We start from the raw sequence: 19,125 nt of genomic DNA, 5'->3' as shown, positions 1-19,125 counted from the left end.
AGCGCTGTTTTGCTTGTGTCTGCTTACTTGATTAATAAAATAATTTCAATAGACCAGAAAATTGTGTGGTGTAATTTATAACAATAAGTACAAAGACAGCTGATTTAGAAGTATTTCTCAGTTCCTTAAAGAATAATTCATCAGTGTCGTCATCCTGTCCAGGTGGTCTGTAATATACTCCCACAGCAACATCCACTTCATTTGCTTGTCCCTTAATCCTTACCCAGAGGCTCTCATCCTCATCATCGCCAGTTGTAAGCTCTGTATAGTCCCGCCCCTGCATTACATACAGTGCCATCCCCTTGCCTCATCCCCTTGCCTATAACCGTCCACCGTAACATACCAGTCACAGGACTCTTTTCACCAGCTTTCTCTTATGCCAATGATGTCATAGCTCTGGGACTGAGCCAAGGCTTCTAGCTCCTCTTGCTTGTTCCTCATGCTGTGTGCATTGGTGTAGAGACATTTCAAATGTGCTTCAGCATACCCAGCACCTTGTGGAGCAGACTAAAGGATCTCGCTAGCATGCAGTCCCTCAAATTTTGGCGTGCCATCCCATAGCTTATCACCAGCGAGCCTGTTTTTATCCATTATACCCTTCAACTCTAGCGTAAAGCTCTTTCGATCAGCCCTGATAACTCTTGAGTAAAAATCCTTTTCCCTCTTTGAGAAAGGTGCATCCCATCACATGCCAGCAGGTCTGGTGTCGTGTAGACCATCCCATGATAAAAAAAAAACAACAAACAAACAATCTGCCTGTGCCACCAGCCTTGGAGACAGGTTTTGATAAGGTGAGTCTGCATGTTTCTTCCAGTATCGTTCCCTGCAACTGGAAGGATAGAAGAAAACACTACCTGTGCTCCTGATCCCTTAACCGATCATCCCAAGGCCCTGAAGTCTCTTTTGATGGCCCTTGGACTTCTTGTCGCAACTTCATTGCTGCCTACATGAAAAAACAATAATGGATAATAATCCGAGGGCTGTACCACCAGGCTCGGAAGTTTTCTTGTAACACTTTTAACACGGGCTCCAGGGAGGCAGCAAACTTCTATAGGAGGTGAGTTTGGTTGGCATATTGGGCCGTCTGTTCCCCTCTGAAGGCTGTCACCAATGACAATAACCCAGCTTTTCTTTCTTAATGGAGGCCCTGAGCAACCTATTCTGGGTGACCCTGATTTGAGCAGAGGGGTTGGAGTAGATGATCTCAAGAGGTCCCTTCCAACCTAAACAATTCTGTGATTTTGTGCAAAAATGAGGAATTCTCTAATTGTTTGTATGTATAAGTCATCTTCAGTCTTCTTTCTGAAGACACCAGTCACAGGACACTGTAACTGTAATAAGCCTCATTTCTGCTCTCTCCATATCAAGCTGAAACCATACCAGCTGAAACATACACTTCTATACCAGCTGAAACCAGGACAGCATCAGTGATGCATTAGCACAGAGACTTACATGATTTAAGAAGTTATTCCCAATTTAAATTTTGTTGATTTTGAAACTGTGAAACTAATTTATGTTAAAAAAAACATCAGATATCACCCAAAGAACCTAAAACAGTGAAAGCTAAATTGCACATACTACAGGAAAATTCTTAGACAAAAGTCATAGTTTTTCACATTTGTTTCCTGTTTTTCCACCTTTTTTTCTCCTCAGTTTCTCTATGCACCACTCCCTCTAACAGTGGAGGGGCTCTATAAGTGACTAATCATGTCAAAGAAGTGTGTGCTGAGCTGGCTGCTTCAGAAGCCTGTTTGTCCCCATCTTGGATAGAGCCAGTTCCTGCCAGCTCCAAAAGGGACTCACTGCTGGCCAAAGCTGAGCCAATGAGCAAAGCTGGTTGCACCTCTGCAATGGCATAGTTGAGGGAGAGGAATAAGAAAAAAGTGAGAGAAACAACTCTGCAGACACCAAGGTCAGTGAAGGAGGAGGTGCTCCAGGTGCCAGAGCAGAGTCCCCTGCAGCCTGTGAAAAGGACCATGGTGGAGCAAGTTGTCCCCCTGCAGCCCATGGAGGATCTGGACTGAAGGAAGCTGCAGCCCATGGAGAGGATCCCATACAGGAGCAGGTTTTCTGGCAGTAACTGAAGCCCCTTGGGAACCCACACTGGAGCCATCCATTCCTGAAGGACTGTGGCCCGTGGAACAGACCCATGCTGGAGCAGTTCTTGAAGAAGTGCAGCCCTTGGGAAGGACCCATGTTGGATCAGTTTGCGAAGGACTGCATCCCGTGGGAGAAACCCCTCGCTGGAGTAAGGGAAGAGAGTGAGGAGGAAGGAGCGGCAGACACAAAGCATTATGAATTGACCGCAACTCCCATTCCCCATCCCTCCTGCTCCACTCTGGGTGGGAGGAAGTAGATGAATCGGGAGTGAAGTTGAGCCTGGGAAGAAGTGCGGGGTGGAAGGATGGTGTTTTTATATATATTTGTTTTGCTTTGTTTTGCTTTTAATTTCTCACTATCCTACTCTGTTATTAATGGGCAATAAATTAATCTTCCCCAAGTTGAATCTGTTTTGACCATGACAGTAATTGTTGAGTGACCTCCCTGTCTTTATCTTGACCAATGAGCTTTTCCATCTAATTTTCTTCCCCTGTCTTGCTGAGGAGGGGGAGTGAGAGAGTGGCTTGGTGGATACCTGGTGGCCATCCAAGGTTAACCCACCACAATATGAATATTCAGTAACTTGAATTAATATAAATTTATATGAGCTATTACACAGATTTCATAGTAATCCACTTTTAGAATTGTGCATATATATTTCTGGTGGTTTGCAAATATTCTAGTTCAAGAAATAAACCCTGAAAACTGCATGTCTTTTTATGTAGCTATTTTAGTTGCAGAAAAATAAAATTGATAAAAACAGGGGAAAAGAGTTTCTTTAGCAGCCTTGTACAAAATCAGTTCTTCGCTACACCTATTGAAATGCATCATTCTGTCTTGCTGTGATTGTTTATTTTCCCCAAATTAACAGGCACCTACCTGTTGCTGAACTGGTACCTGCTGTACTACCTGTGTTGGTACTGCTGCCTGGCCAGCCACAGATGTCTGTAAAGTCACAGTTGAACCTGTGTCTGACCCAGTCTCTGATGTCTGCATCGTGGTCTCTGAATAAAATTAAAATGTAAGATTAGAAGTTCATCACAAACTTTTTTGCTTTTTGTCACTTATCCTTATTAAGATTTAAAAGAAGAATATTTACCCCAAACCAACCTAGGGATTAGCTAAAGATTGTTTCCTGTACTATTTATTACATGAGTACATGGATATACTTCATTTATTTTCTTAAAATGTTTTCTGGCCTAAAATAGTGGCCGTTGGATCTGTCACAGGGCTTGGAGTGGCCACAGGGTCTGTCACTAAGTTGATAGCAGTATCAATGGCAGCTCGATAGGCATGAGCCAGGCCCCAGCATGTTACAATGATTTGTGTTACTTTGGAACTGCCAGAATCATGACACCTTTTTCTCAAGCATTCTGCCAGTTTTTGAGGATTTTGCAGTTGTTCAGGGGTGAATTTCCAAAACACTGGGGGTGCCAACTGCTCTAGATGCCTGCCCATATCCTCCCATACTCCCTGCCACCCACAACTATACTGCCTCCGGGCAGATCTCCGGATGAGCTTCCTAAATAGTTGTTTAACTTTAAGCAGAATCTGAAGTGCATTCAGCAGGCAGAACAACAAGACTATGCTGGTCTGAGTATCCCAAGGATATTCAATATCTTGGAGAGCTATTGTAGCAAGCTCGGAGGGTAAGAGGGTGGTGAAGGAGGAAGGCATAGTGATCCAGGAGGATACAGGGGTGGTGAAGGAGAAAGGGAGAGTAATCAAGTAAGAAAAAATATCTTCTCCTTTCCCCTCCACAGATTGACTCCCTAATGGAGAAAAACAATAGGTATAATTGCTAATAGTTTCCAAGATACAGTTTCCAAAATACAGAGTCGACGATGTTACTGAGTACAAATACCGAGTTAGAGTCATGACCAGATATCTCATCGTCTCATAAGCCATTGCTACAACACTCAGTACCATAATGATCTGAAACCAGGGCCCGGAGAGGATAAACAACATGACAGAGAGCAAATACGGAAAATAATGTACTATAATACTCAATTTGGAAAACAGGTGCAGCAGAGTTGAGATTAAAGCAATCAGCATTATGACAAGTGACTATTAAGCAGGTCTAATATTTACACCAATTTTAGTTTAACACACTCTGGTCAGATCTGCCGTTATCTCAACCAGGGTCGTGGGTTCGAGCCCCACGTTGGGCGCCAAAAAGACTGTCGTGGTTTAACCCGGCCGGCAGCTAAATACCACGCAGCCGTTCGCTCACCCTCCCCCCTCCCTCTCTGGGATGGGGGAGAGAAATGGAAAGTGAAGCCCGTGAGTTGAGATAAAGACGGTTTAATAAGACAGGAAAATAATAATAACAAAATAATAATAACAATAATAATAATAATAATAATACAATGATGATAATAGGAAAGTAATAATAATATGTACAAACAAGTGATGCACAATGCAATTGCTCACCACCCGCTGACCGATGCCCAGCCTAACCCCGAGCAGTCCTGCCCCCTCCCCCCGGCTAGCCACCCCTATATATTGTTTAGCATGACGTCAGATGGTATGGAATACCCCTTTGGCTAGTTTGGGTCACCTGTTCTGGGTCTGTCCCCTCCCAGCTCTTACTGCACCCCCAGCCTGCCTGTTGGCAGGACAGAGCGAAAGGCTGAGATGTCCTTGGCTTGGTATAAGCACTGCTCTGCAACAATTAAAACATCGGGGTGTTATCAGCACTCTTCTCATCCTAAGCCAAAACACAGCATTCCACCAGCTACTAGGAAGAAAATTAATTCTGTTCTAAATGAAACCAGGACAATTAGAAATTTCACATTATATATTATTGCTTTGTCTAATCTAAGGTCTGCTTAGAACTTGCAGCACATCAAGAAGAGAGAATACTATAAACTTTGGACTTCAAGATTTTTTTTAACAATTTACATTCTGCTTTGTAACAGCAAATACATTTATATAGTTGTAAACAAGGTACATACAGAACTACTTACTGCTTTGATTTAAATAACTTTCAGAAAAAAAGTGCATTCACAAACCTGATTCTTTTCTAACTACACTCGTATACATTAGGTGCAACTGTTGTCAAATTTTGAAAGGAGACTCAAAACCTTATACCATATTAAGACAACACACTTTAAGCTGCCTATATGTACAAACATAATTCTAGAAGCTGCCCATATAAACATTTACTTCTTAATTAAGCATGCCTTCACACAAAGACTTGTAAAAATCAATGCATTAAACTGAACGCTGGAGACATTTCATATCAACTCATCACAGTTATGAAGAACTAGAAGACTAATTTCTATAAAAATTACAATAAAAGTAAATTATAGTACCTCCAATATTGTCAGCTTTCAGAAAAAACTACTATACATCAAATAAAGTGTACTATAAGAGCACAATGGGTAAAATATGCAATACCAGAAATTTCTGTTCATTTTTGTCCCTGAAACACTTACTTTTGTCCACTGAAACATTTACTTTCCTCTTACCTTACTTACACTCAAAATATATTATTTAATAAGGTAAATATACAGAAACTTTTCTCACTTATTTATGTGACTTCAGGAACAACTCAGAAAAATCAAAAAGTCCTCCCATCAGCTTGTAAATGACTATCCATCCTTCAAAGCTATTCTTCCTCTGGTTTATTGAGTTGCACTATAAGTTCCTTATCTTCAAATGCAAAGTTAAATCGCTACCAGGTGATAGAATGAAGGGCTGCAACCTGAAAAGGAGACCTTGAAAAGCACTTTAATGGACATAATGAAAAAGTGACTCAAGTAAGCTTGCTTTATCAGGAAGTGTTAATGTAATCATTGGAGTTATAAACAGGAAACAGAAACTGGAAAGTGATTTTACTCCTATTAAAATACTTAGGCACACACCAGAAATGTGCATGATGGCGTGACACTGACATTTTTAAGGAGTATTCAAAATCTGGATAGAGCACAGAAATGGTCAAAAAAAGAACCCCAAATAAAATGCCTTATAAAGTATTTAGAGTACTGTATAAGATACACTTTTAGTGTATCAAAAAGAAGACTGAGGATGACTTATACATACAAGTAATTGCAGAATTCCTCAATTTTGCATGGAATCAAAGAATTGTTAAGGTTGGAAGGGACCTCTCGAGATCATCTACTCCAACCTCTCTGTTCAAATCAGGGTACAGGTACTAAGAGAAACAAATAGGAAAGGTGCCCTCCTAGATCTCTTGCTTGTAAACAGAGAGGGTCTTGTGGGTGAAGTGTTGATTGGTGGCTATCTTAGCCACAGTGACCATGAAGTAGTTAAATTTAAAGCCTATAGTGACAAAAGAAAAACTTGCAGCAAAAATTCGACCCTTGATATGGAGAGAGCAGAAATGAGGCTTATTACAGTTACAGTGTCCTGTGACTGGTGTCTTCAGAAAGAAGACTGAAGATGACTTATACATACAAACAATTAGAGAATTCCTCATTTTTGCACAAAATCACAGAATTGTTTAGGTTGGAAGGGACCTCTTGAGATCATCTACTCCAACCCCTCTGCTCAAATCAGGGTCACCCAGAATAGGTTGCTCAGGGCCTCCATTAAGAAAGAAAAGCTGGGTTATTGTCATTGGTGACAGCCTTCAGAGGGGAACAGACGGCCCAATATGCCAACCAAACTCACCTCCTATAGAAGTTTGCTGCCTCCCTGGAGCCCGTGTTAAAAGTGTTACAAGAAAACTTCCGAGCCTGGTGGTACAGCCCTCGGATTATTATCCATTATTGTTTTTTCATGTAGGCAGCAATGAAGTTGCGACAAGAAGTCCAAGGGCCATCAAAAGAGACTTCAGGGCCTTGGGATGATCGGTTAAGGGATCAGGAGCACAGGTAGTGTTTTCTTCTATCCTTCCAGTTGCAGGGAACGATACTGGAAGAAACATGCAGACTCACCTTATCAAAACCTGTCTCCAAGGCTGGTGGCACAGGCAGATTGTTTGTTTGTTGTTTTTTTTTTATCATGGGATGGTCTACACGACACCAGACCTGCTGGCATGTGATGGGATGCACCTTTCTCAAAGAGGGAAAAGGATTTTTACTCAAGAGTTATCAGGGCTGATCGAAAGAGCTTTACGCTAGAGTTGAAGGGTATAATGGATAAAAACAGGCTCGCTGGTGATAAGCTATGGGATGGCACGCCAAAATTTGAGGGACTGCATGCTAGCGAGATCCTTTAGTCTGCTCCACAAGGTGCTGGGTATGCTGAAGCACATTTGAAATGTCTCTACACCAATGCACACAGCATGAGGAACAAGCAAGAGGAGCTAGAAGCCTTGGCTCAGTCCCAGAGCTATGACATCATTGGCATAAGAGAAAGCTGGTGAAAAGAGTCCTGTGACTGGTATGTTACGGTGGACGGTTATAGGCTCTTCAGAAAGGATAGGCAGAACAGATGAGGCAAGGGGGTGGCACTGTATGTAATGCAGGGGCGGGACTATACAGAGCTTACAACTGGCGATGATGAGGATGAGAGCCTCTGGGTAAGGATTAAGGGACAAGCAAATGAAGTGGATGTTGCTGTGGGAGTATATTACAGACCACCTGGACAGGATGACGACACTGATGAATTATTCTTTAAGGAACTGAGAAATACTTCTAAATCAGCTGTCCTTGTACTTATGGGGGACTTCAATCTGCTAAATATCAACTGGGAATAACACTTGATACCAGCAGGTCCAGGAGATTCCTAAAACACGTTGATGATAACTTCTTGGTACTGGTACTGAAGAGCTGACTAGGAAAGGAGCCCTCCTAGACTTGCTGCTTGTAAACAGGGAGGGTCTCGTGGGTGAAGTGGTGATTGGTGGCTGTTTTAGCCATAGTAAGCATGAAGAGGTAGAGTTGAAAATCTTTAGTCATAGGAGGAAAACTGCACCAAAACTTCAGCCCTGGATATGGGGAGAGCAGACTTCACAGCGCTCAGGGAACTAGTTATTAAGGTCCCCTGGGAAATGGCTTTTGAAGACATCGAGCTCCATCAGTGCTGGTCACTTTTCCAAAATGTTGGAAGTCAAGCAGGTGGGGCAGAAGGAAGCTTAGGTGGAAAAAGGACCTTATCTGGTGAAGGGTCTGCAACACATGTCCTATGAGGAGCGGCTCAGGGAACTGGGGTCGTTTAGTCTGGGGAAGAGGAGGCTCAGGGGAGACCTAATTGCTCTCTACAGCTACCTGAAAGGTAGTTGCTTTCCAGCTGGGTGGCCCCCAACATGTACTGGTGCATGGGGTCGTTCCTTCCAGATGCAGGACTTGGCACTTCTTGTCGAACTGCATGAGGTTCCTGTCAGCCCATTTCTCCAGCCTGTCCAGGGCCCCCTGGATGGCAGCACGACCCCATAAAAACCTCACAACAAGGGAAAAGGATCGTCAGAAGCTGACGAGGAGTGGGCATGGCCAGCAATAACGGCGGCAGATTTAAACGCAGTCTAACCGCCACCAGTAATTACTTGCCGAGAGGCGATCGGCTCCGAGCGAGCGCATTCCGCAGCGGAGTGGGGGGTGGCGGCGTAAAGGGTTTTTTCCTGAGACGGGGAAGCCCCGGGGGGAGCGCAGAGACCTGCCGAGGGCTGGGAGCTCACGCGAGAGCGGCCGTCAAAGCGTGGGCGGGGCCAGCAGTAACTGCGTCCACTCCCCCATAAGCAGCCCCTAGGGAGCGAGGGTGGCTAGGAGCATGGTGAACAGATCGGGCAAACAGGGCGTGGCGTGTCAGTTTGTGAAGAGGGTGACTGACCGGAGGGTGCCCTGTGAGGTAGGGGTGTTCCACTGGCTGAGCAGGAGATGCCAAGTACACCTCTCACCCAGATCTCCACAGGCCAAGGACATGCACCTTACCTGATCCTCAAGGCAGAATGGTGGGCATACTTGTCTCAGGGCAAAGGCTGTGGCTCTGGTGGTGCGGTGTGCATCATCTACCCCAGTGGTGGCTGATGCCTCCACCCAGACACAGCTACTGAGGCTACAGTGCAGATTTCTGACTGCTGGAAATGCCTAGATCTTTCCCCAGGGGCAGGGACAGGTGGCAGACATGCCTGCAAAAGGTGTGCCCACATGGAGGACCTCCTGCACCAGGTGGCTGAGCTGCAGGAGGCAGTGAGAAGGCTGCGTAGCATCAGGGAGGCTGTGGAGGAGTTAGACAGCTGGATCCTAGCACAGTCTGCAGGGGACCCACAGCCCATGGCCAAACAGCCCGAAACTCCCCCGCTGACACTCAGAGAAGGGAGGGAGGCCAATAACACTGGAGGCGGTGGGGTGGTGCTGTACGTAAAGGCGGGGCTGGACCGTGTGGAGCTTGCAGTTGGCAATGGCAAAGTTGAGAGCCTCTGGGTAAGGACTAAGGGGCAAACAAATAAAGGGGATGTTGTCATGGGAGTCTATTACAGACCACCTGGCCAGGATGACAACACCGATGAATTATTCTTTGAGGAACTAAGAGATACCTCAAGATCAACTGCCCTTGTCCTTATGAGGGACTTCAACTTGGCAGACATAAGAAGGTTCAGGAGATTCTTAAAGCACCTCGTTGATAACTTCTTGGTGCAGGTGCTAAGGGAGCCAACTAGGAAAGGTGCCCTCCTAGATCTGTTGCTGGAGAACAGAGAGGGTCTTGTGGGGGATGTGGCAATTGGAGGCTGTCTCGGTCATAGTGACCATGAAGCGGTTGAGTTTAAAGTTTTTGGTGGCAGGAGGAAAACTGCCACCAAAACTTCAGCCCTGGATATGGGGAGAGCAGACTTCAGGCTACTAAGGGAAATAGTTAGCAAGGTCCCCTGGGAAACTGCTTTTGAAGGTGTCGGCGTCCATCAGTGCTGGTCAGTCTTTAAGCACTGCCTCCTAAAAGCACAGGATCAGGCAATTCCAAAATATCAGAAGTCAAGCAGGCGGGGCAGAAGACCGGCTTGACTGACCAGGCTTACCTGAAAGGAAGTTGTGGGGAGCTGGGGGTCAGCCTCTTCTCGCAGACAACCAGCAATAGGACTAGGGGAAATGGCCTCAAGGTGCTCCAGGGGAGGTTTAGGTTGGAAACGAGGAGAAAATTCTTCTCAGAAAGAGTAGTCAAGCATTGGAACAGGTTGCCCAGGGAAGCGGTGGACTCACCGTCCCTGGGGGTGTTCAAGGAAAGGTTGGACGTGGTGCTTAGGGACATGGTTTAGTGGATGATATTGGTGGTAGGGGGATGGTTGGACCACGATCTTGAAGGTCTTTTCCAACCTTAATGATTCTATGATTCTATGAAAAAGAAAGTGTGTGGTCACCAGAAGCGAGGTTGGGTGACATGGGAGGAGTATAGAGATGCTGTTCACCATCTTAGAGAGAAAATTTGGGTGGTGAAAGGTCAATTTTAGTTGAAGTTGGCCAGTACTGTGGGGGACAATAAAAAGGGCTTTTCTAAATTATATTAAAAGCAAAAGGAGGACCAGAGAAAACATTGGTCCGTTACTTGATGAGGATGGTCCTGGTTTCGGCTAGGATAGAGTTAATTTTCCTCCTTGTAGCTGGTAGGGTGCTATGTTTTAGCATTTAGGATGAGAATAATAGTGATAACACGCTGATGTTTTAGTTGTTGCAGAGCAGTGCTTACACTAAGCCAAGGACTTTTCAGCTTCTCACTCTGTCCTGCCAGTGGGCAGGCTGAGGGTGCATCAGGAGCTGTGAGGGGACAGAACCAGGACAGCTGACCCAAACTGGCAGGGGTATTCCATACCATATGATGTCATTGAACAATTAAGGTGGTGGGGGGGGGGGGCGGGGGGGAGGGCACGACACCGCTGTTTGGGTGTCAGTCAGTGGGTGGTGAGCAATTGCATTGTACATCACTTGCTTTGAACATATTATTATTAATATTATCGTCATTATTGTTATTATTTCTCTTTCTTTTCTGTCCTAATAAATTGACTATATCTGAACCCACCAGCTTTTACTTTGTTTCCCGATTTTCTCCCCCATCCCACTCGTAGCAGGGGGGTGAACAAATGGCTGTGTGGTGCTTAGCTGCCTGCCGGGTTAAACCACATCAGTCACCCCACAAATAGGGATGTATATAGGGATGTATATAAAGCAGAGGCATTTAATGCCTTCTTCACCTCTGTCTTCAACGCTGATGATGGTGCCCTTTCCCTGCAGCAGCCCATACAGTGCTGTGCTCTGCACTTGTAGCTAGAACAGCAGTGGTATCACACCAGTGTTGTGTCTGCTGCTGAGCAGTGCTGGCACAGCATCAGAGCTCTCTCTAACCCTCCTCGGGGGTGGGCAAAAATGTGAGAAAGAAACATCACCAGGACAGCTGACCTAAACCAACCAAAGGGATATTCCATACCATATGATGTCACACCCAGCAATAAAAGGTGGAAAAAGGAAGAAAAGGAGAGGGGTGGGTTCTCGTTACGAAAATGTCTGTCCTCCTGAACACCGGCTACGTGCGTTGAGGCCCTGCTTCAAGGACGTGGTCAAGCATTGCTCGTTGGTGGGAAGTAGAGAGTAATTTATTTCCTTTGCACTTCCACACACCCTTTGCTTGTTTGTTTTTGCCCTTTGCCCAACGTGGGGCTCAGGGGTTGAGATAACAGTAGAATTAATTAAAACGCTTACGACTAACACACTTACTTGCTAGACACCATGTTCTGTTTCCTGTTAATATTTTCCTGTTTGACCATATCTCATGTAATCTGTGCCATGTTCTCCCTTCTCCTCTATATCCCATCGGAGAGCATGCTAAAATCTGTGTTCTTTTTTTTTTTTTTTTTTAGTTTGTTGTGCTGTAAAGCACTGGCCTTGAGTTTAATCTGGCATTTAGACCCTGCGTTGTTATAATTTTGGTCTCTTTTAGAGAATATTCAGAATTACACTGCCTTCCTTTCCTCATCTGGAAGTCAGTTTATGAATAATATCAGGAATTGTACCTCCTTCTTCTTTCCCAGGGGGCTAATTATAACATTTTTTGAGTACTTTGAGTAGCCATGTGTAATCAATATACTCTTATTGCTAAGTCTGCATAATGTGTTTCCTCTTCTCTCTAAGGTTAATCAATTAGTTAGAAATCTCACCAAGGAATTTGCCCCGAGACAGTGTGGTGGCGGGTGGCAAGGTGTGAGGGAGGATATGGGCAGGTATCTGTCACGGTTGTCTCCTCGGATAGTTTTGAACTTCACTCCTGAACAAGTGCGAAATCCTAAAAACCTGACGGAATGCTTGCAAGTCATATGCCCTGACCCTGACAATGCCAGAGAATGACAGCTTACAGCACTGTGTTGGGTTCTGTCTTACGCCTATCAGGCAGCAATTAACACTACCCAGCACCCTCCATGGGAGGAGAAGGTCTCTGAATCTGATGACCAGATAACACACACTGTGGCTAACCCAGAGGACCAACCATCTATGGTATAAGTTGCCCCCATAGTCAAGACAAAACAATGGAAGCGGAGGTCAGCTCGTTTAGTAAGGGAAGAAGCTCCTCCTAAGAAGGAGGGAGAAGGGGAAAAGGCAGGCACCTCTAAAGCAGAGCCATCACAAAAACAGCAGGAAGAAGAGATGGAAATCATAAATGAATCAGAAACCACCCAATCCCTATCCCTGAGTGAGTTGCGAGAAATACGAAAGGATTTCAGTTGACACCCAGGTGAGCACATCCTCACCTGGCTGCTTCGAAGCTGGGACACTGGGGCCAGTAGCCAGGAACTAGAAGGCAAGGAAGCCAAGCAGCTGGGATCCCTCTCTAGAGAAAGGGTCATTGACAGAGTAATTGGGAGAGAGGCACAGGTTCTCAGCCTCTGGAGGCGACTCCTGGCAGGTGTGAAAGAAAGGTATCCCCATGTCGTGGTTTAACCCGGCTGGCAGCTAAACACCACGCAGCCGTTCGCTCACCCTCCCCCCTCCCTCTCTGGGATGGGGGAGAGAAATGGAAAGTGAAGCCCGTGAGTTGAGATAAAGACAGTTTAATAAGACAGGAAAATAATAATAATAATAATAATAATAATAATACAATGATGATAATAATACTAATAATAATAATATGTACAAACAAGTGATGCACAATGCAATTGCTCACCACCCGCTGACCGATGCCCAGCTTAACCCCGAGCAGTCCGGCCCCCTCCCCCGGCTAGCCACCCCTATGTATTGTTTAGCATGACGTCAGATGGTATGGAATACCCCTTTGGCTAATTCGGGTCACCTGTCCTGGGTCTGTCCCCTCCCAGCTCTTACTGCACCCCCAGCCTGCCTGTTGGCAGGACAGAGCAAAAGGCTGAGATGTCCTTGGCTTGGTATAAGCACTGCTCTGCAACAATTAAAACATCGGGGTGTTATCAGCACTCTTCTCATCCTAAGCCAAAACACAGCATTCCACCAGCTACTAGGAAGAAAATTAATTCTGTTCTAACTGAAACCAGGACACCCCACAAGGAAGATATTCTATATCAAATAGGCAATTGGACCGCCATGGAGAAAGGTCTCCAGCACCTGTGGGAATTAGCTGTGCTGGAGATGGTTTATAGTGATTTGGACAATGCCCAGACACCTACAGATCCCGATGAAGTCCAGTGGACAACATCCATGTGGCATAGGTTTGTGCAGGGTGCACCATCATCACATGCTAGTACGCTGGCAGCAATTAATTGGGATGAGGGGATGGGACCAGCTCTGTCCTTACAGCTTCAAAAATATGAAGACAATCTCTCTGTTCCACTACGGGGCTGCATCTTGTCTATGGAGAAACTGTCCCAAAGGCTCCACTACCTCGTAGAACAATCATCTCCCTCCTCGCCCAGATGGAGTAACATTTCAGTCGTTAAGAATCGGTATTTTCCTGCTCAAGGAAGAGTACCAAGGACACACACCATGTGGCACCTTGTGGTCTTATCTGCGTGACCACAGGAAAGATATGAGGAAGTGGGATGGTGAACCTACCTCAATCCTAGCAGCTGGAGTACATGAACTGCAAGGAAACACAGCAGCAAAAAGGGGGTCTCCTAGGAAAAATGCTGCTCTGTCTTCTGTTGGGCAGTTCCCCAGAGGCAGTAGAAGGCCTGATGTAATTCTTGACCCTGATGAAGATCTTCGCATCTGCAAGAATTAAGTGGCAGACACTCCAATCAGGACTAGAGGGGCCCTGCCTCTGGCCAGGTAAAGGAGAGGGATAACCTTGTAGGGTTCTGGAGCATGCATGTTCCAGGCTATAGTCAGCTTGGGAGTCCTCTATATCAAGTGACTCAAAAGAGGAACTATTTTGAGTGGGGCCCCGAGCAACAAAAGGCCTTTGAACAAATCAAACAAGAACTAGCTCGTGCAGTAGCCCTTGGGCTTGTTTGTACAAGACCAGCTGTGCAGAACATACTTTACACTGCAGCTGGGGAGCATGGCCTCACCTGGAGCCTCTGGCAGAAGACCCCAGGAGAAGCTCGAGGTCGACCTCTGGGGTTCTGGAGCCAGGGCTATCGAGGATCAGAAGCCAATTACACCCCAACTGAAAAGGAGATACTAACAGCATATGAGGGGGCTTTGAGCTGCTTCAGAAGTTGTTGGTACAGAAGCACAGCTCCTCTTGGCACCACGGCTACCTGTGTTACATTGGATGTTCAAAGGGAAAATTCCCACTACACACCATGCAACTGATGCTACGTGGAGTAACTGGATAGCATTAATTATGCAGTGGCCCAAATGGGGAAACGCAACCACCCAGGAATCCTGGAAGAGACCATGGACTGGCCGGAAGGCAGAGATTTTGGAGTATTGATCGAAGATGTAACTCATGGGAAAGAGGCACCACCATACAATGAGTTGCCAGAAGACAGAAAGCAGTATGTGTTGTTCACTGATGGATCCTGTTGCGTGATAGGGAGCCATTGGAAATGGAAAGCTGCTGTGTGGAGTCCCACACGACAAGTTGTGGAGGCCATGGAAGGGGAAGGTGAGTCGAGTCAGTATGCAGAAGTGAAAGCCATACAACTGGCCCTAGAAATTGCTGAAAGAGAAAAGTGGCCAGTACTGTATCTCTATGCTGACTCATGGATGGTGGCAAATGCCCTGTGGGGGTGGTTACAGCAATGGAAACAGAGCAACTGGCAGCACGGAGGTAAACCTATCTGGGCTGCTACCCTGTGGTAAGATATTGCTGCCTGCATAGAAAACCTGGCTGTAAAGGTACGTCATGTAGATGCCTGCATGCCCATGAGTCGTGCCACTGGAGAGCATCAGAACAACGAAGAGGTAGATCGAGCTTCAGAAAGAGAAGAGGCTCAGGTGGACCTGGACTGGGGATGTAAAGGTGAGCTGTTTGTAGCTCAATGGGCCCATGAAACATCAGGACATCTGGGGAGGGATACCACGTACAGATGTGCTCGTGATTGAGGCATGGACCTGACCATTGATGATGGCCCTGGGACCCCAGGTGCCCTGAGTTGCAGGACCATGATTATGGGAACAATAAATTCCCAAACCTATGTGGGATTTGCTGTTCCAGCTGGATGTATGCAAGTCTCTGGGGCCCAATGGGATTCATCCCAGGATACTCAAAGAGCTGGCTGATGTCATCACAAAACCTTTCTCGATTACTTTTCAACAGTCTTGGGAATCTGGAGAGGCCCCTGTTGAATGGAAGCTGGCAAACATTGTTCCAGTTTTCAAGGGCAAGAAAGAAGACCCTGGTAATTACAGGCCTGTCAGTTGTAATCTTTTTGGATTTCAGCAGAGCTTTCAATACTGTTTCTCACAGTATCCTTCTGGACAAAATGTCCAGCATTCAGCTTGATAAAAACAATATGATGTGTCAACAATTCTCTTTATTTTTAATTAAAGTTTATTAAAATTAACTTAGTCCTTTCTCCAGATCATTTATAAAAAAAATAAAGAAAATTATTTTCAATTCTCTTAAAGTTAATTTTAAAATTTAATTTATTAAATCAAAATTTAAAAAAATAATGCATTAAATTAAAAAATTAAAAATTTCAAAAAATAACTTTCTCTTAATGTTATTTTTTTTTTCCTCTTAAACTCCTTCCTATTTTTCATAGGAAGACACGAATTGTTGATATTAAAAAGAAGATAAGGGATTGTTAGGAATGTTTTAACAATTTATGTCCATAAAGAACAGTCCTGTCTGCCTCTGGGCCCTGCACTGGCAATTTAATTCTTGAACCACAGATGCAGTGTGTCCCAGTCTCCCCCTCATTCTAGTCAATTTATCAAGTCTTCAGAAAATGCTCCTCAAATTTATGAACCTGTTTGCTTTTGTTATTCGGAACTTCTATTTCTAACAGTTACAGCCTTTTTTCTGTCTTCTTCGAGATTAACTTAACACTGCTATAGGTGTGACTGTCCCTGTGAATGGCTGGTGAAGAATGTTTTAATTCCTCGTGAAGAGTCAATAAGAAAGCTATTTGTGTTTGTATGAAGTCTTTGATGTCTGGGGGTTTCAGAACAACTGATAACAACTAGTGACTGTTATGGGATACTATGCAAGCCTCTGATATCTGGCCAGGTGGCCAAGAGATTAAGAAGAAGAAAAAAGAAGCTGAAGGACGGCTGGGAGACAAGACCTGCAGGAGATGTTCTATAAACTTGGTATGGTGCCAAAGGAGTACAAAGGGGAAGGACAAGAAAAAAACTTGGAGAGAAAGACTACGAGCCTTCAGCATGAAAGACCCCTAGAGACCCCCAGAGGAGACTGATGCGCATGCTCCAGTAGGAGGGACTGCACCCCGGAAGCTAATTATAATAACCTGTTTTTTTTAGAAGTAGTAATGAATATGTATTAGTCTAGGAGCATAAAAATTAGCTCCTTGATGTAACTGGTGTGCGTCCTGGTGAAGCGGAGACTCCCGGTGCACCCAGCGCTGTTTGCTTACCTCTATTCTTTTATATTCTTTTAATAAATCTTATTTTTTATTTAATCCTAATTTGAATCCTGAGCCATTTCTAACAATTTGGGGGCTCGTCTGGGATGGCTATAGTTCCTGAATTCTGATTTAATCTAGGAGAGGCGCCCCACCATTTCACGGCTCCTGTTTGAGTCGGATTGGGACTAATGCCATCCTGAACCTGAATAAAGGTAAGCAAAGAATTTGATTTTTTTTTGAGCTCCCTTGCCGGCTGTTTTTTTTGCCCGTAATTCTGCGCGCGAAGATCCGGACGAAGACAACAGGGTCGTTTGCATACCGTTCGGTTGGATTCCGGTGTCCGGGATTGAACTGGACAAAGAAGACAGTCGTTTGTGGATACCATCTGGTTCGATCCCAGACGAAGACAGCAGAGACGCTTGTGGATACCGTCCGATTGGATTCTGGACGAAGATGACTGATTCGTAAGTGGATACCGTCCAGTTGGGTAAAGATGAGGTTGCCAGTGTTTGTGTGTGTGAGAGTGTAACTGAGACTTCTAAAGTCAGCGTGAAGGTCTTTTTGTTTTCTCACTGGTTCTAATCTCCTGTGGGGGGGCTGGGCCGGTGAAGGGAGTGATACGTGGGTGGGTGATAGGTCCTAAACCCCCTGCAAGACACTCTCACTGGGGGCAACCAAGGGCTGTGGGAATTGACACAAGTAAAATTCCCGGATGGGTCAGATAAAATCGAAGACCAAGGACCAGGAAGAAGGAAGCAAAAAGTCCATTATGAATAATGATTAGAAATTGGAACAATAGGGGCCCCAGAAAATTAAAGAGTAAATTAAAAATGATCCAGTATTATATGATAGAATGACCAAAAGAACCCTTAAGACCCCATGTATTTTGATCCACGGAGGACGGGGTCTGTCAGGCTTTGAACATTAATAGTAGAATACCCGTGGATCCGGAAAAGAGCAAGCTGAAACATTGGAATTAGAAATTAGAGAGCAATTGATTAAGAATGAATATGTGCTACTGTGCTGTGCTGCACTTATACCTCCAGATAACAGGAGCCTCTCGGACCCCGAGAACCAGATCAAAAACAACCTCATGGTTCGGACTTTAATCAAGGGGTCTAAGATAAGGAGGACTGTTCACAAAGGGACAGGTTATGCATATGTATAGGAATGTTTATGTATATGTAACTCTTTACTAAAGCAAGTTGCCACGTTAGGCGTGCACGACTTTGGTGGGACTACCCGCCCCGTGCTGCCCGGAACTGAGTAAACATACCTACTTTACAATCTTACTGATTGTGGAGTCAGTTTTCTGTGAGTCATTTTGGCGAGCCAGGCGGGAGACACTCTGCTCAGCTGCGGGATTGGCTGCGGCGCGGACGCCCCTAGGTGCACCCTGAGTGTTTTGCTCAGAGGGGACTCCACTCTCAGCTGCTCACCGCAGGAGCAAAGATCTCCTGAAACTGCAGACAAACGGTATGTTTTCAGCTGCTGGAGGGATACTAACTGGAGTGTTAATAACTGTATGTGTTTTTATGTATGTATTTTGTGTTGAAAGTATTTGTGTAAATGTAAGGGTTTGAAACAAAGTGTTACAAGTCACTTCACGAAGAACACAGTCAGAGACAATACTTATTTGGTTGGTTATCATTGTAAATTATATTCCTGTGGTATGAATGAGATGTGCTAGAGGCCTCTGTGTGATTGTGCTGTGCTGTGTGAGTGCAGAGTTCCGATCCGTGGTTCCGTACTCTCCGCAAGGGGAGTGGGCGGAGACAAACGAAGTGCGTGACAGACTGAAAAGAAGTGCTGTTTTATCCAAGTTTTGTGTGGTGGTGCCTAATATATGGGCCTGGCGGTGTATCTTGTGATCCTATTTTTGCTCTTAAATGTTTTGACTGTGACAAGAAAAAGGCGGGATCATGATCTGACTCTATTGTCGTGCTTTCGGCCGTGTTTCCTGCAACATATGAGGCCCGAACAGGCTGAGGCCCACACAGGCCGAGACCTGGACTCGCTGAGACCCGGACTCGCTGAGACCTGAACAGGCCGGGAGCCCGGAGCAGCGCCGAGAGATCAAGTTGCTACGGGAGACCAGAGGCGTCAGTGGACAATGGCGGCCGACCCTCACCATGTGGCAAGTCGGCACATAGCAGACGGGCGGACATCAGGACCCTGCAGCCTGTCTG

The 19,125-nt window shown here is 45.3% G+C and overlaps 2 protein-coding genes across 2 annotated transcripts in view; one reads left to right on the top strand and one right to left on the bottom strand.

Annotated features, from left to right (window-relative positions):
- LOC116501455 (transcription factor RFX3-like) overlaps window positions 1-14,066 on the bottom strand; it is a 148,855-nt gene extending 134,789 nt beyond the window's left edge. The window contains exons 1-2 of the mRNA XM_032207029.1: window positions 14,010-14,066; window positions 2,980-3,104 (exon numbers count right to left, since the gene is read on the bottom strand). Of these exons, the coding sequence (XP_032062920.1) occupies window positions 2,980-3,096 (117 nt within the window). The 5' untranslated portion in view covers window positions 3,097-3,104; window positions 14,010-14,066. The remainder of the gene's footprint in view (window positions 1-2,979; window positions 3,105-14,009) is intronic.
- Window positions 9,156-19,125, top strand: part of LOC116501284 (very low-density lipoprotein receptor-like) — a 57,362-nt gene continuing 47,392 nt past the window's right edge. The window contains exons 1-3 of the mRNA XM_032206802.1: window positions 9,156-9,431; window positions 15,562-15,745; window positions 17,223-17,400. Of these exons, the coding sequence (XP_032062693.1) occupies window positions 9,156-9,431; window positions 15,562-15,745; window positions 17,223-17,400 (638 nt within the window). The remainder of the gene's footprint in view (window positions 9,432-15,561; window positions 15,746-17,222; window positions 17,401-19,125) is intronic.

This window comes from Aythya fuligula, chromosome W, assembly GCF_009819795.1.
Source record: "Aythya fuligula isolate bAytFul2 chromosome W, bAytFul2.pri, whole genome shotgun sequence".
Classification (NCBI taxonomy): domain Eukaryota; kingdom Metazoa; phylum Chordata; class Aves; order Anseriformes; family Anatidae; genus Aythya; species Aythya fuligula.
Note: the sequence above shows the minus strand (reverse complement) of the source record. Positions and strands in the feature narration are given on the sequence as shown.